Source organism: Rattus rattus, chromosome 10 (assembly GCF_011064425.1).
Source record: "Rattus rattus isolate New Zealand chromosome 10, Rrattus_CSIRO_v1, whole genome shotgun sequence".
NCBI lineage: Eukaryota > Metazoa > Chordata > Mammalia > Rodentia > Muridae > Rattus > Rattus rattus.
Window position 1 is genome coordinate 43,542,071 of NC_046163.1, and position 10,268 is coordinate 43,552,338.

General features: G+C 42.4%; 1 protein-coding gene across 3 annotated transcripts in view; it reads left to right on the plus strand.

The window, feature by feature from the left end:
- Positions 1-10,268, plus strand: part of Nme7 (NME/NM23 family member 7) — a 129,710-nt gene that overhangs the window by 9,655 nt on the left and 109,787 nt on the right. For all 3 annotated transcript variants that reach the window (XM_032914833.1, XM_032914835.1, XM_032914834.1), the window contains one exon: positions 9,293-9,400. In XM_032914833.1, coding sequence (XP_032770724.1) covers positions 9,293-9,400 — 108 coding nt within the window. The remainder of the gene's footprint in view (positions 1-9,292; positions 9,401-10,268) is intronic.

The following is a 10,268-nucleotide window of genomic DNA, read 5'->3' on the forward strand; positions in this document are numbered from 1 at the left end:
ACAGGTGCTGTCGTGTGGAACACATTTCCTAACCAATGGAAACCATGTTCTGAGAAGGGCACAGCCCTCTCTACGTGCACAGACTTTAAACAGTTTGTCAAAGACACTGCTTATCTGTGCTGTTGACCCCTACTGAGAAAAATAAGTAAGGGCGATCTAGGAAGGATTGGATGTTCTAATAGTGTCAGCGTCAGTCTAAGCGCCACAGTGGAGACAGGATCCCTTCTAATGTATGTACCATTCTTGCCCAGCTTCAGGTCGTGGTGCCCTTTTGTTTCTTGAACTTGCCAAACTCCATCTTCCCCGTCATAGCTCTATACTTTTTATCTCCCTGGAATATTTTTCTCCTAGGGCTCTACATGATTGGCTTCTCCTTGTCCTGGTTCTGATATTGTCTTAGAGAGAGACCTTAACTGTCTCTCCTAGTTGAAGGTGGGTTCCTTACCTCTTTTACCTAAACTTTATCCCATATCCTTATTCCCTTGTCCTTATTGCATTTGTTATAACAAGTATTATATTATAGGCTTTTACTTTCTATGCCAAGTATGAGGAGAGATAGAAAATGAGTAGGTATGGTCTATATGATTAGTGCCCTGTCCACTTTGAACATTCTATATGTCTGTTGCAGTGCCTGACAGAGAAGTCATTAATATTTATTAAACAAATGAAAGAAATAAGTTCAACCTCTAAGAATGCCTGACTTTGTGACTACTGTTGGGTATGCACTGCCTTTCAAAGCTATTCATATATTTACTCAAAGAGTATTCTGTTGCATTTTCTACATACTACTATATACTTTGCTATACCATACTATGCTCTACTACACACATACTATACATGTAGTCCTTTTAGATGCAGCCTTGACCCAAACAGACATTTTAGCAGGCGAAGGAACTCTGCAGTAAGCATCTGTTGCATGAAGACCGTAAGTGCTATAGGAAGAATGAGTGATGGATGTTGTGAGCAGTCGATAGGATTTCAAGGAAGGTGGCCAAGGTCTCTCTCATAGGGAAGATGATGCAAGTGGAGCAGGGTTGGGGATGAGAACGAATGAGCCCTGGAGGTGGTGGAGGGAAACATTCCAGGAAGAAGGTAGGACTGGCGTGGAAGGTTCTGGGGTGCATACGGAGAGTTACGTGGTTAGGGTGAAGTCTGCATGAGTGACCATTGTAGGAGATGATCGCAGACAGGTAGTTAGAAGACAGATCTGGCAGGGTTTGGTTGAAGTGGAGACACTATTCGTGCACTAGAACACTTGATGTTCCAATGGGGTAAATAGACTGAGTGCATTCCCTGTTAAACTCCCAGAGGCTATATTTGCAGGAACTGACAAGCGTGTTCTACGTTTGATATGGTAGCGTGAAGTACTGAAATTAGCCAAGACAATGTCAGTGTGTGTGTGTGTGTGTGTGTGTGTGTGTGTGTGTGTGTGTGTGTAGGCCAGAGGTCAACACTGGGCATCTGCCTCATTTATTTCCCATCTTAGCTTTCTCTGAACCTGGAACTCACTTCAAGCTAGGTTTGTTGGCGAGCAAACCTCAGAGATCTGGCCCCCACCTCCACCTCTCAAGTGCTGGAATTACAGGCATGCGCTGCCATAGCCGGTTATTTTACATGTGTGCTAGGAACCCAACCCAGCTTTTCATGCTTGCATGGTGAGCAGGTTGCCAACTGAGCTGTCTCCTGAGTCCCAGCCAAGATCATTGCTGAAAAATATGAAACCGGAAGGCTTGCCTTTCCTGAGTGAAAAAGGTATAAAGTTTCTGTTCTAGACAGTGTGATGCAGCCCTGGGATAGGCTTCATGATGGGTGGAACAGAGTTCAGGGCCCAGAGGTGAACTCTTGGCATAAATTGATTTGTAACAATAATGCCAGCACCATTCCGTGAGGAAAAAGTGTTTGCTATGATAATTAAATATTTGCATTACAGGGATCAATTTAGACTCTTAAGTAGCTCAAAAAAAAAAAAATCATAGACCCAAATATAAAACCCCAAATCCAAAGTCTCTTACAATGAAGCATAGGTCTACACCCCTGCAGTACAGTGTCAAGCAAAGCTTTCTAGAGTATGATGTCAAAATCACAAGTCACCACAGTCCCATCGCTGTGCGCTGTGCCAGGGAAATGTTCTAGAACGGCAAATGTGAAGCACGGGGGCTTCTGGAGTACCTACCACTCACTCCTTGATCCTAGCTGGACACAGGTACGGATATCTGTGGGGAAGAAGCAGAATAAGGGCTGAGTCGCAAAGGTATGGGCAGAGTTAGAGAAGCTGACAGAGCTGCAGGTAGCAGGAGTAGGGACTGGCCAGAGCAGAGAGCTAGTGGGGCTTCTCAGGGTCAAACGAGAGCTGTCAGAGATCGGCTGGAGCAGAGGGGCTGTCAGACGGGAGCTCTGCACTCCAGTGGATCTCAGCAACTAAATGGGATCTGACTGAGAGCTGGGCAAGTAAGCATCTCACCCTAGCGCTCTGGATGCAGCCATTGTCTCCTCCCAGCAAATCCATGTGAAAGATGCAAGGTAAGGGAGTCCTGTGGTGAAGTCACAAAGGCCACTCCCTGCACAGGCCCAGGGCTGACTGCAGCCTCTGACTGAGGATCTGGACGGACAAGTGGAAAATGTCCCGAGCATACATTTCCAGGCCCAGTGGTGTGGTGGTTAAAGACAGCATAACTCCACACCCTCCAGTGTGCTTATGACCTTGGCAATGCAAAGCTTAGATAGCATTTATACTGGTATTTTCTCTGCTACCACATGGTTTATGGTTGAACTGTAGTTAGTTCTGTAATTGAATATTAAGCATAAATAGTATATACTTTAGAATGCTACGGATTTTTAGATCCAGCATTTTTGTTTTGTCTCAGATCCATTTCTTCTCTTACTTTTGTGCATAGTTGATGTCAAGCATTCCCTAAGGGTAGCCCTTGCTCTGGCTTCCTAACACCACGTCAGCTATGTTCTGTAAGGTGCTGGCCTGGGAACAGCTGATCTTTAGATTCTTTCTAGAAAAACATAACAAATTTTTTGAACCTTTTAAAATATTGAATATTTGATTTTTGCCATTTTACCAAGATCTATCTATCATACATGTATTCCCTTCTTTATTTCAGTATTTATTTGAGATTTCAAAGGCCTCAGAACTACACAGGCCAGTAAGGACTTTCAAAAGAAATGATAGTCACTATCTTCTATAATCTGGTTATAAAGAGAATTTTAATTGCACAAGCATACCAGAGCACAAGCCAGTGCAGTACTGTGGGAAATCCGTCTGTCCCACAAGGAAACAAGGGTCCTTGTAAAGCAGAGCTGGGTAACAAGTCACAGAGCTCTTGCCAAGTCACTTGTCGGCATTTCTGTTCCCTCATTGTTAATATCCCTTTGATATCTGGGCCTCTGAAAACCCAATCACAAGTTCAGATATCCCGACTCCCGACAGGCTGGAGTTGGTGTGAGAAGACTTCCCAGCAATCCAGCAACCTTGTTTGCTTTAAGATATCTGAGGCGAGTTTGCCCTTGATTGTCAAGAGCTTTCCCTTAATACAAGTCTGTAACATTGCCATTTCACACGGCAGTGATCTGAGAAGTCAAGAGATTTTTTTAAAAGATGGGGCTCAAGAAGAAAAAGTTTTAAAAACAAAACCCTTTCTAGATGGTTGTTCCCCGTGTCTGTGGTTCTTCTGCTTTTCTCCCCTCTGCTCTTTAAGAAGTGCGAGCATCCCTTAGCATCACAGTTGGGGGAACACACGAGTTTGTATACTGAGCTTTTGGTTTGGTTTTCTGTGAGACAGTTGTCTTAGTAGATAGCCCAGGCTGGCTTTGAACTTGTGATCTTCCTGCCTCTGCCTTTAGGCTACTGTTGTTGTGCTTTTGTTTAAATCATAAACTGGTCTTGCACTGGCTTCCCCAGTGTTTGGGTTTTAGGAGAGCATCTTGTAAAAGACAAGTGTGAAACAAACGACCCACTGCTTAAACCCTGACTTGGTCCCTGTGTTTCCATTCCCTGGGGCTTAGCGCGCTGTATCTAAGGTAGGAAACTGCTGGCTTAGCTGCTTCCGTGCTGGTAATACATTTTTAATGACTCACTGTATTCTCGGAATGTTCAGGGCAAAATAAAGTTTGTTCTTCGGCAACCACTTTACTCTCCTTTACTGGAAGCAGCTGGCTGGAGTGGGCAGGACTCAGGTGCCACGACTTCAGGTGCAGCCCCATTCAGGGCGGTCACAGGCAGACGAGAGGCTCAGACTAGTTTAATAACCTGTTGAACTATAACCCTTATTGCCTCAGGGTTTAATGTAGTCACACAGAAACCGATATTTATTAAGTCAGATAAGGAGCAAGTGCTGAGCAAATGCAGATTCTGAGAGTCCAGTTGTTAGTTAGGTCATGACATTGCTCCACAATGCAGCATATCCCTCCATTGGCTGTTAGATAAACAAGAAGCATTGTGTATGAGCAAGTATGTCTTGCTACCTCTTGTAAAATATTTTTGAAATACAGCAGTAAAATGCTAACATGTAATACAATATGTGTACTCAGAGTTGTGTTAGACTCGCGCCTGAGAACATGGCCTGATTTTGGTTGCTGTGTTGCTGGTTTTGCTCTAGTGGAGGATTAAGGTGACAGGATATGGTGGTCAGAACTGAAGGTGTAAGTGCAGTGAGTATGTGTGAACGAGTCTGACTTTTCTTAGAGGTCTCCACTATTCCTGTCCTCCCTCCCTCCCTCCTTTCTTTTTTGTATATTTGTTATTTTATTTATGTGTGTGTGTGTATGTGTGCGTGTGTATGCGTGTGTATGTGTGCATGTGTGTGTAGTTCAGAGAGCCACTCTCTAGAGTCATTTCTCTCTATGTCCGGGTCCCAGAGTTGAAACTCAGTTCATCGAACCTTGCTGGCAAGCTCCTTATGTGCTCTGAACATTTCACCATTCTTAAGGACTGTGGTTAGGAGCCCGTGTTCTGAATCCAACTGCCCAGCCTCACTGTTGTTTCTGGGCTGTGGAATCACCTGTGAAGGAAAAATTATCCTGCTGTGTAGATCAAACGAAGTCTCCAGCCAGTGCCTGACAGACGGGGTTGCTCCTTTACACCCTGGCCCCCTCACAATGTGGGCCGTAAGGCTTTGCTTGTGCATGTGGGTAGCATGGTTCTCATGGCTTAACTATAGGAATCGCTTTGTAGCATTCACAGGATTTGCCATAGAATTTTGTATGAGGAAAGAAGTTGATCCATATTTGGAATAGATAATGATGCACGAGTTGAGTATCCAGTTAGATATGATTCGTATTTAAATGGAAAGAGGTGAAGTAGACATTGAGTTCTTAGAAGAAACAACAGTTGGTTTGGAGGCCATTTTCTGCAGAGTACCGTGTAGGCAGACCACTGTTCTCACCTCCTCTCCATTGTTCCTCTGCTGGCTCCTCAGAACTCTTCACTCTGTCTTTTCCTCTTTGATTCAGTGCTTTTGGCATCTGGACAAAATAGTGATTTTTCAACTTTGTTCGCAAGTCCAAGTCTAGCTTCCAGCAGCTGTTTGACCCTGTAAGCACTGAGCCTGCTTTCATATGGGTGGAATGTAGGGAGAAACCAAAATTGTAGGTGTGCTTTGAGGATTATTAGCTGTATACATATAAAACCGACTGCCGTAGTGTTAGCTGATCTCATTATACCTCCACCCCACACTTAATGTAGTATTTGATTCTAATTACCTGGAGAATTAAATAAGATTTGAAGAGGTATGCTAAAATAGTAGTAGTTTTTAGAGCACTAAGTACCCTAATAAAAGCAGCCAAGTGTAAGCAGTGGACCCCGCTGATTTATGAAAGGTTTGGTAGTTGGTACCCTCATCCCAAAGCAATAACAACCTCCCTCCCTCGATTTCACCCTCCCTTGATTGCATTTATGAGGTTTTGGTCCTGAAGAATGATGCTGTCAGTATGTTGCTAAACTTACTCCTATTTTTAATTCTGCTCCGGCCTCTTGAAGCTTCACCAGAATATCAGGTCCTGGAAAAGCATAAGGAATTTTAATTAGGGGTTTTGTTACCTCAGAAAAGTATATTAACACAGCCGGTCTTGAGAAATGTTGTAATTTATAATGGCTAACTTAAGAGAGAGAATTAATTAATCTTCCACAGGAATGAGCCCACTAATTGGTTATCCAATGCCAAGTGGTGAACCCTAAAAACATATACAGACTAACAACACTGAGCAGCTTGTATTTATGCGTACATATATATATATGTAACAATAGTAACTAAAGGAAAAAGCATAAAAATTGGGAGCTATTGGGAGATGTTGGAGGAGGAAGAATGATATAATATTTAATTCAAAATTTTAAAAAATAGATAATTTGTAATGCAGTAACTCCTTAAGATTTTAGTTCACTTGTGAGCCATTAAATGGAAAAATCCAGTAACTGATTTGAAAAGAGTTTTGTGTGCTTTATTTTTGATACCAGAAATCCTTAAATAAAATATGTCATTTTGTCACAAGCCTTAATAGAGTTCTTAGGTTCCTGTTTGGTCCTGCAAACCCAGCTGTAATTATTCTTTAGTTTTAGAGTATGTATGTGGCATTAGGCCATCTGTTTTAGACAAATACACTGAGTGTAGTGTATAATATGACTTTAAAATTTATGCTGGGCCTGGTGGCATGTTTTTGTGACTCCAGCACTTGAAAGGTAGAGGCAGAGACAATCAGCAGTCCCACTCTTGGCCATATGACTTATGCTATATGAGGCCCTGTCTCTAAAGAGCAAATTAAAATTTAAAATCCACAAAACAAAATTACGTTAACCATGTGAATGGGAATGCTCTGACATTTTCATAACACCTTTGAGTTTTGTGAGAAGCCAAAACACAGTAGTTAATTTCTCACAGCTGCAATTTGTTAATAGGAGTTTCATATTGATGTGTTATTAGTGATTTCTTCAATATAAAATGCCTTGCCTACTTTGTAAGTTCAAAGTATAAAACAAATCATTGTATAACCAATGGAATTATACAGTGTGAGAAGAAAATTGCTCCCCAGTTATTAGACAGAATATCTCTGGCTGTCCGCGCTTCCCCCGGGTGCATACACAGAGCTCCTTCGGTTCACCTGCCGCTATGTGTGCTCTGCAGCTCGCAGTCCCCAGGGTCCGATGCTCACGGGGCATCAGTGTGTTCACCTGGAGAGGGGATGCTCAGGAAGTACTGGAGTCTCAGGAAGATCTGCTGACCCTCTCCTGTGAAGGACATCAACAGGCCTCAGGGTGCTTGAGTCGTCCCAGCTGCTCTGACCAATGAGCGATGGCTGTGAGGCAGGAGCACCGTGTCCCACAACCACGCTGCTTCTAATGTACCCTCTTTAAGAAACAGTCTGGGGCTTGGCTAGTGAGTGAGCCTGGAATAATCCCACCACTACCAAAACCAAAACAATTTTTAAAAAACAGAATTTTTAAATATGCATAATGTTTGAATATTCTCTATAAAGTATTTTTGAGAGAAACTGAAATGTTCAGTGAAGATGGAATGGGAGGTTATTCCTGTAACCATCGGGTGCATTATGGAACTAACTCAAGGTGGCCGTCTGGGTGTCCTCCTAGAGTCACTTTCTCCTGGAGTTCACCTGCAAGGCCAGATTGGGAGAATGCAAAGCGCAGTTTCCGGGTTTGGCTCAGTCACAGGACACGCTTTGTGATGTGGTCATGCATATCCTCTGGGACTCAGTTTCTTTATCTATGAAGTGAAGGGTTTGAACAAAACCAAACCAAGCATTGATGTCACTTAGAAAATGAGAAATCATGTTTTGTTTTGTTTTGTTTTGTTTTGATAGACTTGGCTCAGTGGAATTGAAAAGTAAAATTTTTAAAATTTTGAAAATGAATATAGTCTGAGTGTGTGTGTGTGTGTGTGTGTGTGAGAGAGAGAGAGAGAGAGACAGACAGACAGACAGACAGAGAGACAGAGAGAGAGACAGAGAGAGAGAGAGAGAGAGAGACAGACAGACAGAGACAGAGAGACAGAGAGAGAGATCAGCTCTCTTAATATCTGTTGTTTTAACAGAATATGTTAAGACTGGGTAACTTAAAAAGAAAATGCATTTGGCTCATTGTTCTGGGGGTTGAGATTTCAAGGAATGTGCCATGAACATCTTTGTGTACAGTCACAGAGGAAGAGTGGGACTTCCTTTTGAAACAGCTCACTCCCAGTGCAACACTGAGTCATTAATCAACTGTGCAACCTGTGAACATCTCTTAAAGGTTTAACATCCACTCCTGTCACAGTGGAAATTAACTTTAGATAACGTGCTTGGACGGAACATGCAGACCTTTGCAAAGCTCAACTTGTGCCAAGTCATCAAGATGTACTGTCCTCATATCCCAAGTACATGCAAGACTGAAGAAGGGACAGTGTGTGTACTTCAGAAGGAAATCAGACATAGAATTTAGCCAAGTTTGAATACCTCCTTACCCCATGGTGGAAACAGTATGTGTGACTTGGAGTTACTTTTCTGCATCTCTGAGTAGCATTTCCTTGATTGGGGTGTGTGTGTGTGTGTGTGTGTGTGTGTGTGTGTGTGTGTGTGTGTGTGTGTGTGTGTGTGTGTTTCACTGAGACAAGTCATGGTTATAGAGGAAACTGGCTACTTTTTCCAGATGACATACAGGATACCTCTCTGTTTGTAGTTTCTATTGTAAACTCTAGGTCAAAACTCGAAGAACTCATACCTGAGAGCTTAGAAGTATTGGAAACTTTTAGAAACAGTGGAAATCATCTTGTCAGTTTTTCTGTTTGGTGCTTATCAGAGAGGAATGAACAGAGGCCTGTCTTGCTTCTGTTTCTCAGAGGTGAACACTTTCCCCTGCTGTTTTTACAAAATGATACTGCTGTGAAATTACCGAGAAAAGAGATGTTTACACATTAGTGCAATAGTCTATGCTTGCTAAACTCCTGAGTTTAAGATATTAAAGCTTCTAGCAATGGAGTCTCTTAGTAGCTTGTTGATAATTTTAAAGTAGCTTGACTGCAGAACGACTATGAATTGTTAAAGTAGTCAGATCAGGAGCCCATGTTCCGAAGACTGCGATTGAATTGAGATGATTGAATGGTCTTGAAAGGATGATTAAACTCATCTCTGCAGTACATAAGTGTGTTTAGTCAGAAACGAGCAGGATAAAATTTCTAAGCAAAGACTAATTCAGTATAATAGCAAAGAGTCATTTGTGTAAATATTTGGAAGTTCTTATTTTGTATGACTTACATAAGAGTGCTTATATGATAGTGATAAAATTATTTGTTTTTCTTCACAGAATCAGAGTGAGAGGTTTGCTTTCATTGCAGAGTGGTATGACCCAAATGCTTCACTGCTCCGACGCTATGAGCTTCTGTACTACCCGGTAGATGGATCTGTTGAAATGGTAAATGAGGGCTGGAAGGATGGCTCAGTGGGTAGAGCGCTTGCTATGTGAGCGTGAGACTCTGGTCCTCAGCAGCCAGGTACAGAGGCAGGCGTGGTGGTGCTTACCTGTGATCCCAGCACTGTGGAAACAGAGATCTCGGACCTGCTAGCTAGATGGCCTAGCGGGATGGGTAAGCCCCAGGGTCAGTGAGAGGTTGTCTTAGACGATAGGGTGAGCCAAGTGTGGTGGTGCACATCTTTAATCTGGTATTCAGGAGGCAGAGGCACAATGTATAGTAAGTTCTAGGCCAGGCAGAGCTACTTTGAGAGACCTTGTCTGAAAACAAACCAAAACCAAAAGGACCCCCAAACAAAACAAAACAGAGCGAACAAATACAAGTAAGGCACACAGCTCCTGAGAACAAGACCTGAAATTCACTTTGGCTTGCACTCACCTGCATGGAAGTCCACTCGTATGTGGGAACTCCGACACCGATAAATACCCTTTGTTTGCTTAAAAGTTAGCAAAACTCTACCTATGGGATGGGGAGGAGAATAAGAGTGCCTTTTATATGGTTGATTTTGAAATTGCATTGAAAGATAATTTTTTTCTTTTTTCAAATTGAAAAATATGTTTTTTTCATACAATAGATTTTGATTACAGTTTCCTCTCCCCCAACTCCTTCTAGATCTTCCCCACTGCACCCTTTCTTTGTCCTTTTCATTAGAATACAAACAGGCAGCTAAATAATAAAATAAAAACAAACCAGAATATGACAAAACAAACAGAAGAAAAATACAAAGAAAAGCACAGGAATACGTGAGACACTGAGACACACATTCGTGGACAAGGAACAGCCTGCAGGGCAATGCTAATGGCCAGAGTC